The sequence below is a fragment of the Eutrema salsugineum genome, unplaced genomic scaffold (genome assembly GCF_000478725.1).
Source record: "Eutrema salsugineum unplaced genomic scaffold, Eutsalg1_0 scaffold_13, whole genome shotgun sequence".
Lineage (NCBI taxonomy): Eukaryota > Viridiplantae > Streptophyta > Magnoliopsida > Brassicales > Brassicaceae > Eutrema > Eutrema salsugineum.
In genome coordinates this window covers 6655479-6676280 of record NW_006256885.1, presented here as the reverse complement: position 1 = coordinate 6676280, position 20802 = coordinate 6655479, and the positions used below count along the sequence as shown (strand labels likewise).

Below are 20802 nucleotides of genomic sequence, written 5' to 3'. Positions count from 1 at the left end.
GACAATTTTTTTTTTTTGACGATAGCAAATCTGTATAGCCAATTGAAATTACTAAGTTCCTACATATTTTGTAGAAACTTATACACAAAAAAAAAAACCAAAATCATATTAACGAAACCATATAGTGTGCAATAAATCAATGCTTGGTAGAATTAATATCAGATGACTTTCTTAAGTATAGAAACATCTGTTGGTAGAATTAATATCAGATGACTTTCTTAAGTATAGAAACATCTATTGTAGCTTTTTTGTTTGATAAAATAATCTGACACAGTCATGGCAAATGCCATATTTAAATAAATTTCCAACTCTATTTTTTAGTAGTCAAAATTTAAAATTTACTACAGAAATCATAAATAAATAAAATATCAAATATCAGATGCACTTATTAAATCAGTGGGTTTGTAGCAAAATGCAACTATTTGTGACAACATTACAAGATTATTCGATGATTTTAGAAATATGATATTTTGTTAGCTTTTGGCCTGCCCTTCCTTCCCCACCCGCTTCTTCTCTGTATTCGAAATTTCCTTTCCCTGTCTCATTTCTGTCTCCTACGACACTCTCTTTCTCTGCTACTCTAGGGTTTTCTCTGATCCACAGTTCTTTTCTCTAATCGAGCGGCTTCTTGGAGTTTTCTTCAACAGTCACAAGGACGCGGGGTTTGGACTGCAGCGAAAAACCCTAGCTATTACGCGGTTACCCAAGCGAAAACCTTTAATTTCCATGTAAATCTCTTTTTTGAACGGTGTATTGTGCGCTGGATTTACATGTTTGCTAATTGATCTATGATTTCTGATTAGGTATTGGGTCACTACTGCTACGGGTTTTTAAGGATTGGTTGTTAGTTAGCAGTGATATCTTCCTCTTATTTTTTCTTCGCTCTTTGAAGTCTTCCGTAGAATTAGAATTGGTGCTTTTTCTTGTGGACGGTTGTTTAGTATTGTCTATACTTATACCCGATTATTTGTTCATGAGATATTTGCTTTTATTTACCACTGTTTTGTCGCTGATTCTGGTGTATGTCCTCAATGTGCAGAGAGAGAGAGAATAATGGCGATGGAGATCACTCAGTTCCTAGTGGCTGCCCAGTCAGCCGATGCAAGAGTGCGTACTGAAGCAGAGGGTAGTCTCAGGCAATTCCAAGAGCAGAACTTGCCTCAGTTTTTGTTATCCCTGTCTTCTGAGCTTGCCAACAATGATAAACCATCTGAATCCCGTCGACTAGCTGGTATTTTGCTGAAAAATTCCCTCGATGCCAAAGATTCTGCTAGAAAAGATCATCTGGTGAAACAATGGGTAGCCATTGACGTTGCCCTTAAATCCCATATCAAGGAACTGTTACTCAGAACTCTTGGTTCATCTGCTCTAGAGGCGAGGCATACTTCAGCTCAGGTTATTGCAAAGGTAGCCTCCATTGAAATTCCTCAGAAGCAGTGGCCTGAACTTGTTGGATCGCTGCTCACCAATATGACCCAGCAAGGCAGTCCCGCACACTTGAAGCAGTCAACCTTAGAAACTCTAGGCTATGTCTGTGAAGAGATATCTCATCATGATCTGGTGCAGGATGAAGTGAACTCTGTCCTCACAGCAGTTGTGCAGGGCATGAACCAGTCTGAAAATCCTGCAGAAGTTCGCCTTGCAGCGACAAAGGCACTGTTGAATGCCCTGGATTTTTCTCAGACAAATTTCGAGAATGAAATGGAGAGAACTTACATCATGAAGATGGTATGCGAGACAGCATGTTCCAAGGAGGCGGAGATCAGGCAAGCTGCTTTCGAGTGCCTCGTGTCCATTGCATCAACATACTACGAGGTTCTGCAGCAATACATGGAAACTCTCTTTCAGCTCACATCAAATGCTGTAAAGGGAGATGAAGAGAGCGTTGCCCTCCAAGCAATTGAGTTCTGGAGCTCCATCTGTGACGAAGAGATTGACCGTCAAGAGTACGACAGTCCTGATACTGGTGACTCATCCCCTCCCCATTCCTCCTTCATAGAGAAGGCTCTTCCCCATTTAGTTCCCATGTTGCTAGAAACTCTGGAGAAGCAGGAAGAGGATCAGGATCATGACGACGATGTCTGGAACATATCTATGGCTGGCGGGACATGCCTTGGCCTCGTTGCCAGAACGGTTGGAGATGGTGTAGTCCCTCTCGTGATGCCTTTTGTTGAAATCAACATAAGGAAGCCGAACTGGCGAAGCCGGGAGGCAGCCACTTATGCTTTCGGATCAATTTTGGAGGGGCCAACAATTGACAAGCTTGCCCCGATGGTTGCTGCGGGCTTGGAATTCCTCCTTACCGCAACCAAGGATGAGAATAACCACGTCAGGGACACAACTGCTTGGACTCTGAGCCGTATCTTTGAGTTTTTGCACACCCCAGACAGTGGCTTCTCTGTTATATCACCCGAAAACCTCCCTAGAATTGTGAGCGTATTACTGGAGTCGATTAAAGATGTGCCGAATGTGGCCGAGAAGGTCTGCGGAGCGATATACAACCTCGCACAGGGATATGAAGACTCTGGAGCGAGTTCCTCTCTTCTCTCTCCCTATCTTACAGAGATCATCAAACATCTGCTTGCAGCTGCTGAGCGCACAGATGGAGCAGAGTCTAAGCTAAGAGGTGCCGCATATGAAACCTTGAACGAGGTTGTCCGGTGTTCAAACCTGTCGGAGGCTTCGAGCATCATATCGCAGCTCCTCCCTGTCATTATGACGAAATTAGGTCAGACGATGGACCTCCAGATAGTATCAACTGAGGACCGTGAGAAGCAAGCGGAGCTCCAGGCTTCTCTGTGTGGTGTTCTCCAGGTCATAATCCAGAAGCTGAGCGGCACAGAGGAGACAAAACCCATCATAATGCAGAACGCAGATCAGATCATGGTGCTGTTCCTGAGAGTGTTTGGATGCCACAGTTCAAGTGTCCACGAAGAAGCAATGCTTGCAATCGGTGCGCTTGCATATGCGACTGGTTCTGAGTTTGTGAAATATATGCCTGAGCTCTTCAAATATATTCAGATGGGGCTGCAGAATTTCGAGGAATACCAAGTCTGCTCAATCACCGTAGGAGTGATTGGTGACATTTGCCGTGCCATAGATGAAAAAATCGCACCTTTTTGTGATCAGATCATGGCTCTCCTCATCCATAACCTTAAGAGTGATGCACTCCACAGATCGGTGAAACCTCCAATATTCTCATCCTTTGGAGACATTGCGCTGGCGATCGGTGCAAATTTTGGTAGGTATGTAGCTCCAGCTCTTCAGATCATGCAAGGGGCTGCTCAGGTGTGCGCGCAGATGGACACCCTCGACGAGGAGCTTATGGATTATGCAAACCAACTCCGGAGGAGCATCTTCGAGGCTTACTCTGGGATACTACAAGGGTTCAAGGATGAAAAGGCAGAGCTCATGATGCCCTACGCTCAACATCTCTTGCAGTTTGTTGAGCTCGTATCCAAAGATTCCCTGAGGTCCGTATTAGAGTTTAAATGTCATCTGGTTTCTGTTATACAGTAGTTTCACCGCACCTTATTGACTGACGTTTCTTGTGTTTCGATTTGGGATCAGGGATGAGAGCGTGACAAAAGCCGCTGTTGCAGCAATGGGTGATCTTGCGGATGTTTTAGGAGAGAACACGAAGCAGTTGTTTAACAACTTCACCTTCTGTGGTGAGTTCCTCAATGAGTGTCTCGAATCAGAGGATGAAGAGCTCAAGGTAACTGCACGTTGGACTCAAGGAATGATCGCAAGACTCGTGCACTCATCGTAATGGATAAAAGATTAGCTACTGGTGGTCTTCCTCTTTTCTCTGTCGAATGATGTGGGGTATTTTTTTTGGTCAAGGGCTAAGGGGAGATTTTGGAAACTGTTTTTATTGCTCGAGGCAAACTCTGTTTCGAGCCTGTCTCCTTTTTTTACTCTGTAGAAGAAATACAAACTCTGTTCTGTTTTTGAGTGTTGGTTAATGCATCTTCCACTTATCGGTGGTCTCTTTCGAGTCAATTTTTGGATGAAACAGGGAGATTTTTTGTGAATACAGTGAATATGATTGAGGTCAAGGCACATAACTCCGATAATCAGCACTTCAAGAACTTCGTTTATACAAAAAGTGCAAACTTTTTTTTGTAAAAGATGACGACATTGCAGTACACCAATAAAAACTAAAAGCCCCACCAAATCAAGACTTAAGAGGAAGAGAAAGTATCGATGATGGTGGTGTGAAGCGGGTCACTAAGATGAGTCGCCCAGTTATTGAGCGGTCCTTTACCCGTCGCAGCCGCCTGAACCGCGAATCCCAAGAACGCAACCATTGCTAAACGAGCGTGTTTAATCTCAGCTAGCTGAAGCTGAGCCTTCTTCTCCGGGTCAGAAGCTAGCCCAAGCGGGTCGAAAAACTTGCCTCCTGGATACAAACGCTTCTCCGAGTCCAGCTCAGCGTTTCGTTGGAACTCGATGTAACCGATCACTAACACTTCGATCCATATCAAAGTCGAGATCGAGAACGGCAGTGGCTGTCCTAAGTAGGACGATCCATCCACTAGCTCCACCTGGTAACAATAAGAACAAACAATCATGCAATGTCAAAACGCAAACTTTAGACTTAAAACGCAAACGCGACGCGGAAAGTGGCCATACCTTGCCGGCGTCTTGCCAAGTAACTCCGGTGAGCCATTCGACGGAGAGAGCGCCGAGAGTGGCGAGCATTGCCCACCGACCGTGAATGAGCTCACATTCTCTGAATCTCTGGATCCCGAAGACCTCACTGTACGGCTGAAACGGCGTCGATTTGGGGTCAACCGCTTCTGTACGGGTTCCGATCACGTCCCCGGCTATGTTCTTTGCAAGGTTCTGGTCCAGAGAGTCCAGATCGAATTGGAGGTACTCCGCCGGTTTTCCTAGACCGAAAGGGTCGAAACCGTAGTCTCCGACCAGCGAGCCGTCGAGATACTCAGGGGATTTTGCGCCTGGGAACCACAGAGGCCGGTCGGAGATAACCGTCTTAGCCTTTTTGGGAGCGGCTTTCTTGGTTCCGAATCCGAACCGAGCTGTGAACCGGCTTGAACCGGAATGGATGTCGGAAACTACCCGAGTTCCCATGAGAGAAGAAGCAGCGGCGGCGGTTGAAGTGGCGGCCATCTCCGGCGTCGTTTGTGTTTATCACGTTTGTACCTTAAAATTTTCTGTAAAGATATGAAGCAAATGGCGTTTTTATGTCGCGGGTAAATGTGTGGGAGAGATGGAAACTTGGAGATCTCAGGAAAAGAATCTTGACGGTTGGATCTAGAAACAAATCCATCTGACGGTGGGAAATACGCTCGGCCTTATCTATTGAGTGTTCCGCGTTATCCTAACATATTTGAAGTTTTAGATGAGCTTTATAAGCTGATTGGGCAAAAGAGGCTCCTTGGCGAATCTTATACAAAGCCACTTGTCACTTGAGCAGAACATGTTATTAACGGAAGAAGTCCACTGTGTATGTGTGCGCGCGCGAATCAACATTTAAACCAGCTTAATATGTTGTTAGAGAGAAATCATTACGATCCTTGAATTTTGATAACCCGGTTAAATGAAATAAACCCCAAAGAATGATGGAATATGCCTTGTTTGGGGTTTTCTTAAATCGATATTTTTTTTGTATGGCGTATTCATATATAATATATATTATGGTTAGGACGAGTCAAGATCAAATCTGGATCTGAACCCCAACGATTGTTTTATAGATCAAAAAAAATTACATAAGACGACATTGACAGTACTCAATCATATTTCTCAGTAAAGAACTGATATCATTATTTGATAAGCTTAAAATTTGCTGAACATTATTTGTTTTTGAATCTAGCGGGTCTTCTTCATTATTTGTTTTTGAATCTAGCGGGTCTTATTCATTATTTGTTTAGCATCAAATTTGCTCAACATTGAGCTGGAAGACAAAGTTAGGTGAAAATTACTGATAACTGTGTTGTTTGGGGGGTGAAAACATAAATATCTAAAATTATGGATGCCTAAAGTCTCAGCTGGCTTGATGGGCCTGTATCGATAGGGAAAAATTGGCCTGTCGAAGTAAACAGCATGGTGTTTATGTGATGGGTTTACGCATACCATGCCGTTTGTGATAAACACACGTAAAACCTCCTTTGTTCCTAAAACCTTGTTATTCCTCCTTTCAGATTTGAGAAAAAATTTCAGTCGTCAATGGCGTCTGCTCTGCGTAGAACCGCAAGCCTTCTTCGTCCCTTCCAACTTTATCGTCAAATTCGCGTCTCAAACGATCTAGTGAATCCGTCGTGTATATCCGACGCGCTTCGTCATGGAAATTTCTCTCTTTCTCGATCGGTTCGGCTTTTTCTTCTCATTTTTATTTCTCATTTTCTAAATCTGTTTGGGTTCAGCTCCATAATTGCGATGATTCTCTTGCAGTTTTATACACTTAACTTTGGAATTGAACGATTGAAGATGGATCAGAGATGTTTGCTAAGCACTTCTGTCTCTGATACTACCTCTAAGCCTAACTCTGGTAATCCGGAAACAAAATCTTCCGTTGAAAACGAGAAATCTGGAGGATCAGAGAGCTCAGATGGCGATTCCAATCAGAAAAACGGCCGTTCTTCCGGAAAAGACGTTCGTGGAGCGGTAAAGTCTCCTTTTCTTTTTGATTGTTGATTCCATGAACATTTTTACTCGATGAATCGCATCGATCATCTAAAATCTGGTTTTATTTGGTTCACTCTAGCTAAGTTAAGTCTCTGGAGTTTATGATTAGGAAATTTTGGTAATTGCAGCCCGTTTCGTGGTGGAGCTTTTTCTTGCTATTAGCTACTGGAGCTGGATTGGTCTTCTATTACGACAGGGAAAAGAAACGTCATATCGAAGGTACTCATCTATGGTGAGTTTGTTTTTGTAACATCAACGTAATCAGAACTTGATCTTCTAGACTACCGTTTTTGCTACAGAGCTCCTTTTTTCTTTTTAACATCGTGTTTTGGACTGTGAGACGCAGTATACTAATGGTGCTAGGATTTTGAACGAGCTCTTAATATCTTGCATGATGGAGTCTGTTTGGTAATTTGGGTTCTGAAATTTATCGTAGAAACCCTCCTAATTGAATACATGGTTTGTAGCTTTATGTGCACATCCCTTAGCCCTTAGCAATCGATGCAACTACTGATCTGCTTAGTGACAAACTTGACATGGCAAAAGAACTGATCAATTCGTAAATGCTTAGGGATTTTTCATGACTTGTGGTGAATTCCAATATCATAGAAAACCTTATTGTTTTTCTCTATTCTCCTTTGAATAATTGACTCGGGTTCTTGTTGACTTAGATATAAATACCAATTCGATAGCCGTCAAGGAAGGACCATCTGCTGGAAAAGCAGCCATTGGAGGACCATTCAGTCTTATAAGAGACGATGGGAAACGTATTACGGAGAAAGACTTGATGGGAAAATGGACCATCTTATACTTTGGGTTCACTCATTGTCCTGATATCTGTCCTGACGAGCTTATTAAGTTAGCTGCAGCCATTGACAAAATAAGTGAGTTGCCGGCATTTTTCATTCGTGTCGTTGCACATTTGGATATATATGTTTCCTAACTGTTCGTTTTCTCACAATGTTACACAGAGGAAAAGTGTGGAGTAGATGTGGTGCCAGTGTTTATCTCTGTGGACCCTGAAAGAGACACAGTGCAGCAAGTACATGAATATGTCAAAGGTAGATATTTTCTCAACTCCGTAAGATTCTTTCGGTTTCTGAATCGGAAATTCATATAGTTTGATGATATTTCTTGTAGAATTTCATCCGAAATTGGTCGGGTTAACTGGAAGCCCTGAAGAAATTAAATCGGTGGCCCGTTCTTACCGAGTTTATTACATGAAGACGGAAGAGGAAGATTCAGACTATCTCGTTGATCACTCTATAGTCATGTACGTGTTGTACTTATTTTCCCTTTACATATGAAAATCGTATTTGTTCTCAAATATCAAGAATTACTTAGTTACAGTCATGAATATATACGTTTCAGTAAGTAGTTTATGATCATTTATAATTGGTGGCTAGAGTTTTTAATATAAAAAACATATTGTTGGTGAAGGTACTTGATGAGTCCGGAGATGAATTTTGTGAAATTCTACGGGAAGAATCACGATGTTGACTCATTGACCGACGGCGTCGTAAAAGAGATTCGACAGTACCGGAAGTGAAGAGCCTTCGAAGAAATATTAAAGTATAATGAATTTTTTTCATAATTCCTATTTTGATTTCTTGGTCATCATTGATAAGAATTTCTCAATACGGAGCTTGTTTTTCCTTGAAAAAGAACATGCCTGATAAAATTTGATCCGCCCATATGGGGCTTTAACGTTTATTTTGTCGTCAATGCTTTACTATCATCGGATATCGGAGATGTGAGAGCTGGGAGCAAACTTTTCGAACAATCGTCATAGATTGTTGAAAATGTAAATGTTGCTAATGAATAAAAGCGACGGAATAATGAAATCAAGTTTTCGAAAGTGTTCTGTATTAATCGAAAGTAATACAACAAGAGAGTAGAAGATTGAATGAAACTCAACTCCGACCCTTTTCGTTCATATATTTGTTAGACCTCTTAGGACTAGATATACCTGGATACATCCTAAAAATCTACCTATTTTGACTCCTCACTTCATTTTTTTCTTTATGTTTTGTTTTGCTTTGTATTTTTTTTTTTTTGAAAACATCGGGACAAAAACGTTGTATTGAAAGAATGAATTGACTGACATATTAAACTCAAGGAAACAAAAAAAGGTGGTTTCATCGACGCCTCTTTTTGTCCATGTAAGGCAAAAATCGCACGGGGAGCTATAAAACAGACGCACCTCACCAAAGATTTGTACAGAGTTCCTCAAACCGCCAAGGTCTCAGAGGACACAATGCAACATGCGCGCCTATGTGACACACCCATAAAATTCGTAACGGTAAGGAGAAGAAAAGCTCACTCCACTGAACAGATATGAAGTGGCGAGTCAGATCATTTGGTGGGGATACATCACCACATATATGAATGACAATGAGAAGGAAGATTCGTGAGGGATCAGAAACTCACTTGGATACTGCTGCTTAAATGGTAAGGAAGCACACACTGACGAGAGGCAAAAGACATATTTGATCATGGTAGCTTTAAAGCTTGCTTCACTTGTGCAAGCGCTGATGGGTGCATCCTACTAATGGCAGAATTAAAGGCATCTCCATGAAGTGTAGAGCATGTCTGAAGGTTCTCACGCACTGAGTTCTCCAGTGACATCTGGTAGACTGGATCGGAAACTTTGATCTTAATAACATCAGACCCCCAAAAAAAAAATTATGTTAAAAAATCTGTGGTTTTGAAGAAGCTGGGTCGTTAAGACAACAAAAAAGGAATTTTTAACTTTTTACCTGACTTTTCCGTAATTCTTTGCTAGGTGGGGTTTCTTCTCCTTGAGACCTGCTCGAACTAATGTCACCGCTGGAAATGATAAATTGAAAGTTCTTTAGATAAGAACACTCGAGTGTTGTGAACATTTCAGTAACAAATCCCAAAACTGGCTTCAAAATTATTATTTGTGCAAGCAATTAAATAAATTCTTAATATAACCTTGATTCTTCTTCTGTTAGATCTTTATCTCCGCCAAGGATCACACTGGTGCATGTACTGTTTCCAGAAACACGATCAATTATGTAACATAGTACGTAATCAAGTTGTTAATATTTGATTGTGCAAGCGTGTACCTTAGTATCAGATCAAGCTTGTCAAGAACTTGAGGCATTCTAAGTGTAAGTATTATGGAAAGAGCCAATCCAAATGTCTTTTTTTGCATGGGGGTCGCATGATCCACCTGCACGAGTAGATGTAACAACAAAATAAGTCAGATAATACGCAGTTTGGAAACGAGCTATTGCTTAGGATTAAAAAAAAAAGGACTATTTAACAACATGAGTTTCCCGCAAGCCAATTTTAAAATCACTTAAGAGTTCCAGAAAGCTGTTCAAGATACGTTCTCCCCTGACCTTGTCGAGCCAAATGTCGATGAGGCAAAGGAGTATGCTGTCTTCGATCGTGACCCCTGCTTGTTGGAGTAACACTGAGAGAGATGATTCAGATGTTAACTGGGCCAAGTATGTGGTGTTCATCACCAGAATCCTTGCCAGGATAGCAGCTGAAGACGCTTTAACTGCAGTCTTGGATGGATCTCGGTCATCTCCTCCACTCAGGGAAATAATAACCAGTTTCTGGGAGATACCAACAAACCATCTCCATCAACTGTTTTATGGAAAAATATGAATCTTTCATCAATTAAAAAGAAAAACACTGGAAATTCACCTGCAAACAGCTTCTTATGAGAGGGGGCACTTCCAAAGGGAAACACTGTTCAAAACCAGAGTAAATGTTCAAATCAGAGAGTTGTAATCTGCCGAAACTTTCATACATATACACATATCCACAGTCATGATAGTGACTGTACGAGTAATGATGCCATAAAAGTTCCATCGCTGGTCAATTTATACATATACCAAAAGATAAGGCTATGTGATTAAACAGATAAGTGCAGTGTATATACAAACATAACAGAAGAATGAATCTCTCTTGAACACAGCACCATTACAACTGAATTTCGCAACAGAAGTCTTTGGGAGAATATAGATACAATGCTAGAATCAAAGAAATGTGAAGAACAAAGGTTTAGCTGACAGAATTATATACGTGAAAGGGGCTCCAATATGATACTGGAATCATTTTTTTGTTATTGCTAATCAATGATAAATCATGAAATTCAAAAAAATTTGTTGCTTGTCTGCACAAAATGGGAAAATGAGAAGTTATACGCACCTGAACTAAGATGTCAATCACTGGAAGAATCGAGAGTAACCCCTTATCATTTACATTTCCAACAATAAGATCAAGAATCTTTGCGACACTTGAAGCATGCATATTAAGAAATTCTCCTCCATCCAAAATGATGTACGATTCCATGATACTAACAGCAACCTACTTTTGGTTAAGTTGTTAGTGAAAAATTTCCGGAGCATATGGTCAACTTGAATATGTAATAAGGTAATATTGACACAACATGTTTCAGTAGAACCGAGCACACATATATACGTTATTAATAGATGAAAACGTCTACTCCTTGAAAACTTAAAAAGCTAACCTGTAAATGATCAAAACTTCTTTCAATGATCTCCACCATGTAAGGAAAGCATGCTAATAGCTGGGGAACCATCATTGGAGCATAGGAGAGTGTGGTTTCCCATAACTGCATATGTGATGCAGTGTCATTTTTCTATAGAACATTTGTATCAACAGAAAACAAAGGTATGCATCTTATGAAGTAGAAACTTACTGCCATGCTATCCTCCAGAAGGTTGAGTGCATCAGGGCTATTAATGTCGATGCCCTTTTGGAGTATTGGGAGTAGTATGCTATAGCAAATGGGAGACTGATAACCAAGCGCAATCACAAAATTCCGCAGTGCAACAAGAAGCTGAATCTGAAGAAGGCTTTCACCAGAAGATTCCTCCCAAACCTGTTCTTGAGTCAAGCACAAAGATAATAACATATCATTTGCGCACCACGACAAGAATAAACAAATACAGAAAGAGTGTCACTATACCTTCTGGAAGAAATGCACCAACTTTTGCGCGTACGGAATGACTTCACTAACATGGCCTATAAGAATAGAAATCAAGTTCAAAACTTGAACCTGAAATTTTTAAGAAAAGGATCGTTAGATGGAAAGATAGAGAGCCATATTAATCACTGGAGGAAGTAGTATGACAAGAATGAAGTGCTCTAATGAATTTGAGGCAGCTACATCATGTACCTTCGAATCAAACTCTTGAACTTCCTCAATCATTTTGAAACATGATTCCCAACAGATTGGAAGAAGATCAAGAAAATTTTGCTCCGAAAAGTTTGCATCCTCAACGTGTAAGCATAATGACCTACTAGCTGCCAGCTACATGAGTTAACAGACAATTTCAGAGGTAGCCAAAATACATAAATAAGGGGAAAAAATGCGACCTTATTAGTTATTGCAAGATAGAAAGATAAAAGCAACAAAGATGAGATACGATGAGACTACCTTGACAGCGAGGTCATTGTCTTGCAACAATTTTATCAAAGAACAATAAACTGCTCTTTTTGTGTCATCTTTGATCTGAAAGGTTTTCAACATTAACCATAAACCAGTCAATATTTCAACCAAAAATATAATTAACGGAAAACTTTAAGAGAAGAGACCCATAATCAGCAGGGTAACTAGCCCTAGATATTACGTCATTTTGCATAGATACTATAATCATTCATGCAACGATAAGAAACATTTTCATAAAAATTTAAAATCCAATTTCCTCTAGCAGCATAAAAACAATAAAGCCGGAGTCAAATAACACTACCTCTGAAACCCAATGACCCAATATCATAGCAACTTTTCGGTGGATGATACGCCTATTTGGATGGTCATTTGACAGCTCAAGGGATAGCGCACCATTAAACCTGCAGCCAAATCATCCGATCATTAAGAAGGACACGTTTTTTATCTTAACTAATCGAAATTTTCCGACACATTCTTCGGGTTGGCAATATGAAGGATCAGTTAGGAGTCACAGGACATGTTTAGAGGAGATGAAAAAGAGCATACCAATCTCTGAAATTAAGATAATTCGAGAGCTCATAGTAGACATATGCAGTAGCAGCATACGCTGCATCTTTAAGAAGCAGCGGTGGAGTTATTTCAGTGACAGAAGGGGGACAATTATTCATTGCCTCTTGAAGGATGGACACAACAATAGGTCCTAGGAGCTGTTCACAATGATGGAGACAGAAAGAGTAAGCATCAGTATATATCAATTAGCAGACTTCTTGTCTATTATTTTCTGGGGTTGAATTTAGCAGACTTCTTTCAGAACATGATGATGTGCTTAAGACTATATGCTACTTACTTGGCTGTAGTTCTCAAACAAAACCATATATAGAGCTTCAGCACAAGGCCTCAATTTCTCTGACCATTGAATCATGTCCTGCTCATGATGAAATGACTCAGGGTTCTGGTACCACTCCTCTAGGTCACTTGCTGTTAGAACAAAATACCTGTTGGAATGTTGGATATTAAATTTCAGCAAACTATGTTTCCAGGTATCATTCACACGACAAACAGAGAGTGGTGATTGTATGGAGGTAGGAATACATGACAGTATCACAGTTAACACCAAAAACAAAAGACTTGATGCATGAAATATTTTCCAAACTAACCACGAGGGCCCCTATAGTAACAATCCCTCATCATCGATTCTATGCACGTCAAGTAACTTATCTTTGATTTTCGAACGCTATGTATGACCATACAATAACGACATCCTTATTTCACGGTGAAGAGACGGAAAACAGAGATAAATAGAAGTACATCAATAAGATAATTATGTGTCTAAAAGATTGGCCCACCTCATATTTTGTTTTGTACTTTGCATTGGTAATTAAAATTTCTCTACTTTCAAAAACTAAGACATGAAAAGATACGAACTTTGCATTGGTTAGAGTGTTACCTTCTCACTAGTATGTTGCACAATATAACTATCCTTTCATTGGGTAAAAGTGAAGACACAGTGCTAGCAACTGTGTTTGACGCATTCTTCTTCCTCTGCTCAAATGTAACTCCACTTTCATCCATTACGCGACCAGTTAGACTAGGCTTATATTCTTTACATTCAAGCACAGATTTCACCATGACCATACACTGAATAAAAAATTCTTCAAACGGCAACGATGCCGGTTCAGGGTCTGTTATCTTGTTTAAGCAGAAATCCATTACGACAGGAAGAACTGATTTATCTCCAAACGAATAAGGATGCCTGCTTTGAATTGCGCCTAACACTTTCATCAGTTTGACACATGCCTTCTTTACAAACTCCCAGAATTTAGGATCTCGATTCTGAAAAGATGAATCTGCATGACGATTCCAAACAGGTCAGCAAAAGCGTACATATGTGGGGTGACAGGTTGAAGCGAGGAAAAGGAGGACACAAATCCTCTTTGCTACAGACCTCTAGGTGCTTTAATCATATGCATGAAAAAAGGAAAAAAAAAAAAAAGAAGAGTTTTCAGAAGCTATAAACAAACTCACAATAAGGAAGAAACGATTGAACCGCATTCAAGAGCACAGGAGAGACTTCTTTAACTTGTTGAATCTCCTGAGAGAAAAGAGTTAGATGTATGTCATATATCTGAATGTAGGGTATACGCCTGAGAGCAAAAACGAATTCTATATTTCAACATAGTCAATTAATCTATCAAGGTTATGATTGCAGCTTACTTATCGGAAGATAGTAGAAGAAATGAGGGGCAATGGAACACATATTCCCTCAAAATATACCACTAGTTCAAAGAAGGAAGATAGCTGTGGATGTGGTAATGAACCAAAAAGTGTCAAGGAGAAGTACAGTGCATCTACCTGTATACATTTGGCATCGCTTTGAAATCCTGAAATTATGAGTTGGCGCACTATTTTCAAGCATAAAAACCACCTTTCACAGGTCAGAAAAAGCTCATCGTGATGCTGCTTGGCACTATTTGAACCATAGCTCTGAACCATTGTTGAAAAGCCATGTAGAATTGTTTGGACATCAGTTTGCCAAAGGTGCCAACTAAAGTCGAAGAGTTGCGAGGAGATCTGCCAACAAATTAAACTGGACCTTATCCTTTACTAAAGCAAAAATCCAAGCTTTGGTCCAACAATAATTTTATGCTAGAGGAGAAATGAAATTGTTAATGGGGAAAAAATAGTAGCAGACACACCTCAGCGAAATTTCTCTGATCTGCCGTGAGACGTTTAGTGGACAATTCCTTTAAGGATCGAAAAAGAATCATAAAGATTCTGTGAGAAGCAAGAACATCAGCTGAGTGAAGCTGTTGCGCCAGTACCGAAAAGAGGTCAGGCCTGAAATCATGGGCACGAATTACCATTTAAATTGCTACGAGAATAAATGCAAAAACTCAGCAAATCAAGGAAAATACTGTCACAAGTTAATATGAGTAATGAAGTGAAAATGCTGACCATTCCCTAGGATAATCAAATCGGGCTATCTTCGATATGAGAACAGCCAACATTTCCGCTATCTGCCATAAAGCAAATAAAGTCAGATTCATATGCTTACAGTCTTAGCTGATGCAGCCAAGGAAAACAAATCAAAACCAGTCATTAATAAACAAAGCAAATGTTGCAAAACCTGGTAGTTTTCTTCTCTCAAGTGAGACAACAATTTCTGCCTCAGATGCATCTTCTCCTCGGTGCTTATACCTCTGTAAAAGTCGCCAGCAAGAGTGTCAACAACTAAGAAATAGAGCAGTAACTTTACGCCATTACAAATCTAAGAGTCTAAACCAGTTAGCTAAGTTAAATGATGAACATAAGTCCAGATTCTAATTTAATCCAGGTTGAATAATTCGGAATGTGAAGTATCCCAACTTGCAATTTGGTTGCAATGATCAGTAACATTTTCCGAATTCCGGAAAAGATGAACTTACGAAGAATTTCGTCTGCTCTTCCAATGACGGTTGATACTGTTCTTGAAATATACAGATGCCATCAATCTAACGTCCACATGAGACACCAAATCCTTGGATGCAATGACTTCCTGCAACCAAACGAGAGGAAATGGGCGAGTAAAATTGGGCTGACATCAAGCAGAAACCAAAAGAGCATAGATTAGAAACGCACCATGAGACAGGAGCAAAAACCAGGTCTGCTCTCGGACTGAGACAGAGCCTCCTCCGCCGGCCGCCGAACGGTCTCGTCACCGCTCATAGAATTTGCTAGCAGCGAGTACATCGCCGGTAAATCGGAAGCTGACAACGCCATCAAAGGCAGCTCCGTTCTCCTCTCAACAAAAAGGAGAAAACCGTAACCAGATCCAATGAACTCCAAGGAAGCGACGAGGATGAACCCTAGGGCTTTGGGCAACGAGCAGCGACGGTGAGAATAAAATCTTACGGCGGCGGCAAGAAAAAAGCGAAGCTAGTACGAGACAGAGAGAGAAGAAAAAGAAGATCGTCTCCTTCCACGTCTTCTTCTTTCTCCGTCTTTTAATCTCTCTAAAGCTCTCTAAAGCTCTTGAAACATCTAACAACAATGCACAAATGACAATGCCGTAAGTGAAATGTTTTTTTTTTCTTTTTCACAGTCGATGGAAAAATATTACTTACCGAACCTCTGATCAGTTTCCGATCACTGAACCGGAGACTTTCATTTGGGCTGATCACGGAATTTTGGGCCTAAATTAAAAGTCTCAATTATCATAAAGTCATTGAATCATGAAGGAAAAGAAAGTCAATTACTTTGTACACGTCTTCGGTCAAATACTCAAATCAAATGCACATGTAGTTAATTCTCATGAAAGTTGTGTTTTTTTCTTTTTTTTTGGTCAAGAGATGTGTTTTCTCCTCAAGAGCGATATACTGATCTATATATCTATTATATAAACGTGAAACTCATATAATTTGGTAATAAAGTGCCCAATCTTGTACTCGGGAAGTATATCCATAAAAGTATTATCATTTGGCTTGACTTTGTTAATTTTTTTTGTTGATCCTCAAGTGACTCAAGTAGGCTATCAAATATGTTGGACAAATCGTAGAAAATGGTATAAAACTGAATAATAACTATTGAGATCAAAGGTCTGGCTTGATCGTTTTGTAGAAATGTATTCTTCCATTTGTGTTAATGGCTTCATTACCGCCGTGGAATCGGCAACTACAATTTCCGTCCGATTTTTTGTTATTAATGTGTTTTTGTTGTCGTCTTTTGTTATCAATGCATTTTCACAGTCGACGACCAAAAAAAGGAAAAACTTACCGTCGATTAGATCAGATTCCGATCGCCGAACCGGTTACTTTACCTTGGGCCGATCGCAATATAAATTAAAAGGCCCAAAAAATATAGCGCGTGATCTTGGTGGCGCGTGGCCGCAACCGATCAATATTCTCTCTTTTGCTAGAATCTTATTGGTTGAGATGCGTGGGACTTCATCATTTTTGCCACGTGTAAATACCCGCCTTAAATTGAAACTGGAAGCTACCGAAATTTATTTTCAATAAATACAGAAAAACCTCTAATACTTTTGTAGTGAAAATTTCCCCCCACCACGTTTCCTATTAAAAATTATGAATTTCGTATCTTTTTGTTAAATCACTAATATGGGAAACATTCTAGATTCATTAATAATATAAAGGTCATTGGAGAAATTCTGCCTTTCTTCTTTAAACCCAGAGAACCTATTTAATGATATGTTCTCTTCTCGATTTTTCCCGAAGCGTAGAGCTCCGTGAATAATACATACACCTCTTGGACGAAGAAGAATAAGAAAAAGAAAAAGAAGATTCGCAGGTTTTTCTATGGGGATTGTGAGAACACGATTGGCGATATCTGTTATACTTGTTTCGACGTTGTTATTGTCGAATGCAGAAGCGAAAACCGTTGATCCGTACAAGGTACTTTAGAAGAGAAAACTTCACTTTTCATGGATATTTTTTTTCTTCACTAAGTTGAGATTGATCTCGTTTTGGTTTTTCTATAATTCTCGAATTTTTTTATCGGGGGCGGAAATTATGAATTGCGTTGTTGCTTATGTTTGATTATCTGCTTTCTAATTGAAGGTTTCGATTTTGTTCGCTCTGATGTGTTTTGACTGTAAGTAAAAATCAAAATCGAAATCGGTGCTGACTTCGGATTCATATTAGGGACTAATGGTCGAATTCAATTTAGGCTGATTTTATTGGGGTGTTGTAGAAAGGAAAGATATTTACTTTGATTAGGTTTTGCGCCAAAGTCTTGCCATTGATTAGAAAGATTAATGTGCAACACATTTATATACGTTCTGTGACTTCTCAGGTTCTTGGAGTATCTCGGGATGCAAAGCAGCGTGAAATCCAGAAAGCTTTCCACAAGTGCGTACCATTCTATTGTAGTCACTGGCTCAGGATCAACAAATACGATTCTTTTTACTCATGTAGCTTGTGTTTTTTTTTGTAGGCTATCTCTGAAATATCACCCAGATAAAAACAAAAATAAGGGTGCTCAGGAGAAGTTTGCTGAGATTAATAATGGTGGGTATTTAATTTCAACATTATTCCATGGATACTTTCTATTTAATCGCTAATTTCTTAGTACATTTGAAGATTTTTCTTGCTTCGTAGGCATGGGTTAATCGCATAAATTGAATGTATGTTGACAAGTTTAAACCTTGGTTTATTGCTACAGCTTATGAGATCTTATCTGATGAAGAGAAGAGGAAAAACTATGATCTTTATGGTGATGAAAAGGGCCAGCCTGGATTTGACCCGGGCTTTCACGGAGGTAACGGTGGGTATTCATACTCCTCAAATGGTGGACAAAGTGGTGGGTTCAATTTTGGAGGACCAGGTGGATGGCAGAATATGGGTGGTGGAGGCGGTTCCAAATCGTTTTCGTTCTCATTTGGTGGAGGCGGTCCAAGTGCAAGTTCCTTCGGTTTTGGGATGGATGATATCTTTTCCATGTTTTCTGGAGGTAGCTCTAAAGGAAGGGATCAGTTTGGTGGATTTGGTGGCTTTGGTGGCTCATCCAAGGCTGAATCTGGATCAAAGAGTGGTACGGTGGCAACCATTAGAACTATAAATCCTCAGGTTTATAAGAAGGAAATTGTGGACCAAGGGATGACTTGGCTTGTGCTGTCGTATCTTCCGTCTCAAAGGGGAACTCAGTACCATGATTCGATCATAGAGGAAGTTGCTGAGTCGTTGCAAGGAGCTTTAAAGGTGAAACTTGTGCTTGTTGAGTTATTTGATTTCTGGTTTTGGGATTTGGTTTTAGAAGATTCAGTTGTGAACATGGTTGATCTTCATGTTTTATCTTTTGGGTTTTGGTCTTGGTTGCTTACATGAGTAAACTTTTTGTTTACAGGTTGGGCGTATAAATTGTGAAACAGAATCCTCTCTTTGCAAACAACTTGGCATAATTCCTCGTAGGGCTCCAAGGTTGTTTGTTTATTCATACACATCAAGTGGCAAAGCTACCTTAGCAGAATATACTGAAGAGCTTGTTGCAAAGAAGGTGAAAAGCTTCTGCCAGGAACATCTACCGAGATTCTCAAAAAGGATTGACCTGGATACCTTTGATGTCTCTGCTCTTAGCTCACAGAAGACTCCTAAAGTTATGCTTCTGTCAACAAAGAAAGACACTCCTGTCATCTGGCGTGTTCTTAGTGGCTTGTACAATGGACGCTTTGTCTTCTACAACACAGAGGTATGATATATTCTGGTTTTAAGACCACTATCACTACCGTTATCGTTTCTGTCAATCTGCTGGTCCTAGAACTTATGGGTGGTTTCCTGGTCTACGTTTAGGGCGAGAATGCAAATTTGAGCTTGATTATGTATACTTGAGGGATTTGGAGTTCCTCTTTTTGGCTAAAGACCTTGGGATCTTTAGAAATGGAATCTTTTCAGCTAAAGCATATGTTTTCATGATCTTTGTAGGTCCATGATACTTTTGATCCGAAGATTCGGGAATTGGGGGTTGACGCGTTTCCAGCAATACTTGGCTGGTTCTCGAATGGGGAGAAGCAAGTGTTGAAAACAGGCATCACTGTGAAAAATCTGAAATCAGCCGTCCAGGAAATTGGTAAATTGCTAGAAGGATTTGAGAAAAAGAACAAGAAGGTCGCTTCTAATAGTCAGTCGGGCCAAGCACAAAGCCAGCCATTAGAAAAGATACATCTTCTCTCGAGAACAAATTTCGATTCCATTTGCGGAGAGAAGACTCCTGTTTGTATCATCGGTGCCTTTAGATCTTCACATGGTAAAGAGAAGCTGCAGTCAATATTGTCCAAGGTAAGCAAATTATCACCCCCTTGTTCGGTAAATAGGCCCCTTTTGTTTTAACTCAATGTGATTGCGAAGCACAGTTTGATCAATAATCGTCTGGCTCTACTGTTTGTGCAGGTGTCACAGAAATCACTTTCTCGACGACAAGCTTCAGCCACTGGTTCTCAGGACACAGTTTCCTATTCTCTTCTTGACGCGGCAAAACAATCTTCGTTCTTGAGTTCACTTGACAAATCAGAGATGAAAACATCTGATAAGCTTCTTATAGCTTACAAGCCTCGAAGGGGTAAGTTCGCTACGTTTAAAGGCGACATGACTATGGAGGAAGTCGAGAAATTCGTAGCGGCTGTTCTAAACGGAGACATACAGTTCACGAAGACTAGACAGAAACCTCAGCTCAAATGAAAGCTCTGTTTCGTCAGGGGTTAGTTTCAGAGATGTACACCCTTTTGTTGGGAAGAATTTTCATGTGTCCTGTGTTGCAAGCTACTTCTGGAGGTTCTTGTGCTTGCAGAGAATGTGTATTGTCTTGTGTCACAGATACGTTAGTGAAATAGTTTTATAGGAATAGATTTACGTAAACATGGAATTGGGTTAATTTGTAATTATATTATAATTTTGTAAACCCTGGAGCATAATGCTTTTTTTTTTTAAAAAAAAAATCGAACAGAAGCTAGTAGAGGCAATTAAGATAGCGAGTGAACCAAAGAAAGATTGTTTATGTTTCATTGAAGTGATTCTTTCACATAAATGACACAAGCAAAGAGTTGCCTGAAAGGGGTTTCCGCGTTTCAGCCGCGAACAGTCGTCCTCCGAATCATGACTAGACACGACAAGGCCTAATACATTTCAAAGGCTTTACTCAAATTAATTATTTTAATGTCTTTATACTTAACAGATGATCGGCGATTCTTATCGCAGGAGGACCAT

General features: G+C 40.0%; 5 protein-coding genes across 7 annotated transcripts; 3 read left to right on the top strand and 2 right to left on the bottom strand.

Moving 5' to 3' along the window:
• Positions 1 to 476: 476 nt before the first annotated feature.
• LOC18024223 (importin subunit beta-1) lies at positions 477 to 4000 on the top strand. The gene is made up of 3 exons (XM_006407666.2): positions 477 to 728; positions 1040 to 3473; positions 3571 to 4000. The coding sequence occupies exons 2-3, from the start codon at positions 1054 to 1056 to the stop codon at positions 3770 to 3772; spliced, it is 2622 nt and encodes an 873-aa protein (XP_006407729.1). The 5' UTR covers positions 477 to 728; positions 1040 to 1053; the 3' UTR covers positions 3773 to 4000.
• Positions 4001 to 4051: 51 nt separating this feature from the next.
• Positions 4052 to 5201, bottom strand: LOC18024221 (chlorophyll a-b binding protein CP29.2, chloroplastic). The gene is made up of 2 exons (XM_006407667.2): positions 4639 to 5201; positions 4052 to 4550 (listed from the first exon to the last, which is right to left on the bottom strand). The coding sequence occupies exons 1-2, from the start codon at positions 5137 to 5139 to the stop codon at positions 4188 to 4190; spliced, it is 864 nt and encodes a 287-aa protein (XP_006407730.1). The 5' UTR covers positions 5140 to 5201; the 3' UTR covers positions 4052 to 4187.
• A 968-nt stretch (positions 5202 to 6169) lies between these two features.
• LOC18024220 (protein SCO1 homolog 1, mitochondrial) lies at positions 6170 to 8373 on the top strand. The gene is made up of 7 exons (XM_024159178.1): positions 6170 to 6336; positions 6421 to 6633; positions 6783 to 6873; positions 7326 to 7538; positions 7626 to 7715; positions 7795 to 7927; positions 8095 to 8373. The coding sequence occupies exons 1-7, from the start codon at positions 6196 to 6198 to the stop codon at positions 8201 to 8203; spliced, it is 990 nt and encodes a 329-aa protein (XP_024014946.1). The 5' UTR covers positions 6170 to 6195; the 3' UTR covers positions 8204 to 8373.
• Positions 8374 to 8635: 262 nt separating this feature from the next.
• On the bottom strand, positions 8636 to 16156 carry LOC18024219 (importin-11). 3 transcript variants are annotated; one of them, XM_006407662.2, is made up of 24 exons: positions 15731 to 16156; positions 15538 to 15647; positions 15240 to 15312; positions 15068 to 15129; positions 14809 to 14950; positions 14465 to 14683; positions 14138 to 14204; positions 13560 to 13959; positions 12960 to 13107; positions 12659 to 12819; positions 12414 to 12513; positions 12101 to 12175; positions 11840 to 11974; positions 11630 to 11719; positions 11360 to 11542; positions 11168 to 11272; positions 10846 to 11004; positions 10339 to 10383; positions 10026 to 10247; positions 9747 to 9853; positions 9613 to 9669; positions 9414 to 9483; positions 9085 to 9309; positions 8636 to 8981 (listed from the first exon to the last, which is right to left on the bottom strand). In XM_006407662.2, the coding sequence occupies exons 1-23, from the start codon at positions 15869 to 15871 to the stop codon at positions 9148 to 9150; spliced, it is 3033 nt and encodes a 1010-aa protein (XP_006407725.1). In that variant the 5' UTR covers positions 15872 to 16156; the 3' UTR covers positions 8636 to 8981; positions 9085 to 9147. The 3 variants fall into 3 exon arrangements, with proteins under 3 accessions (XP_006407725.1, XP_024014944.1, XP_024014945.1); XM_024159176.1 differs by having other exon boundaries at positions 8636 to 8926; XM_024159177.1 differs by having other exon boundaries at positions 14465 to 14699; positions 15731 to 15799.
• A 1173-nt stretch (positions 16157 to 17329) lies between these two features.
• On the top strand, positions 17330 to 20500 carry LOC18024218 (dnaJ protein ERDJ3A). The gene is made up of 7 exons (XM_006407661.2): positions 17330 to 17499; positions 17900 to 17955; positions 18041 to 18114; positions 18269 to 18804; positions 18950 to 19291; positions 19525 to 19878; positions 19990 to 20500. Exons 1-7 carry the CDS (start codon positions 17404 to 17406, stop codon positions 20275 to 20277), a joined length of 1746 nt encoding a protein of 581 aa, XP_006407724.1. The 5' UTR covers positions 17330 to 17403; the 3' UTR covers positions 20278 to 20500.
• The last annotated feature ends 302 nt before the right edge of the window (positions 20501 to 20802 follow it).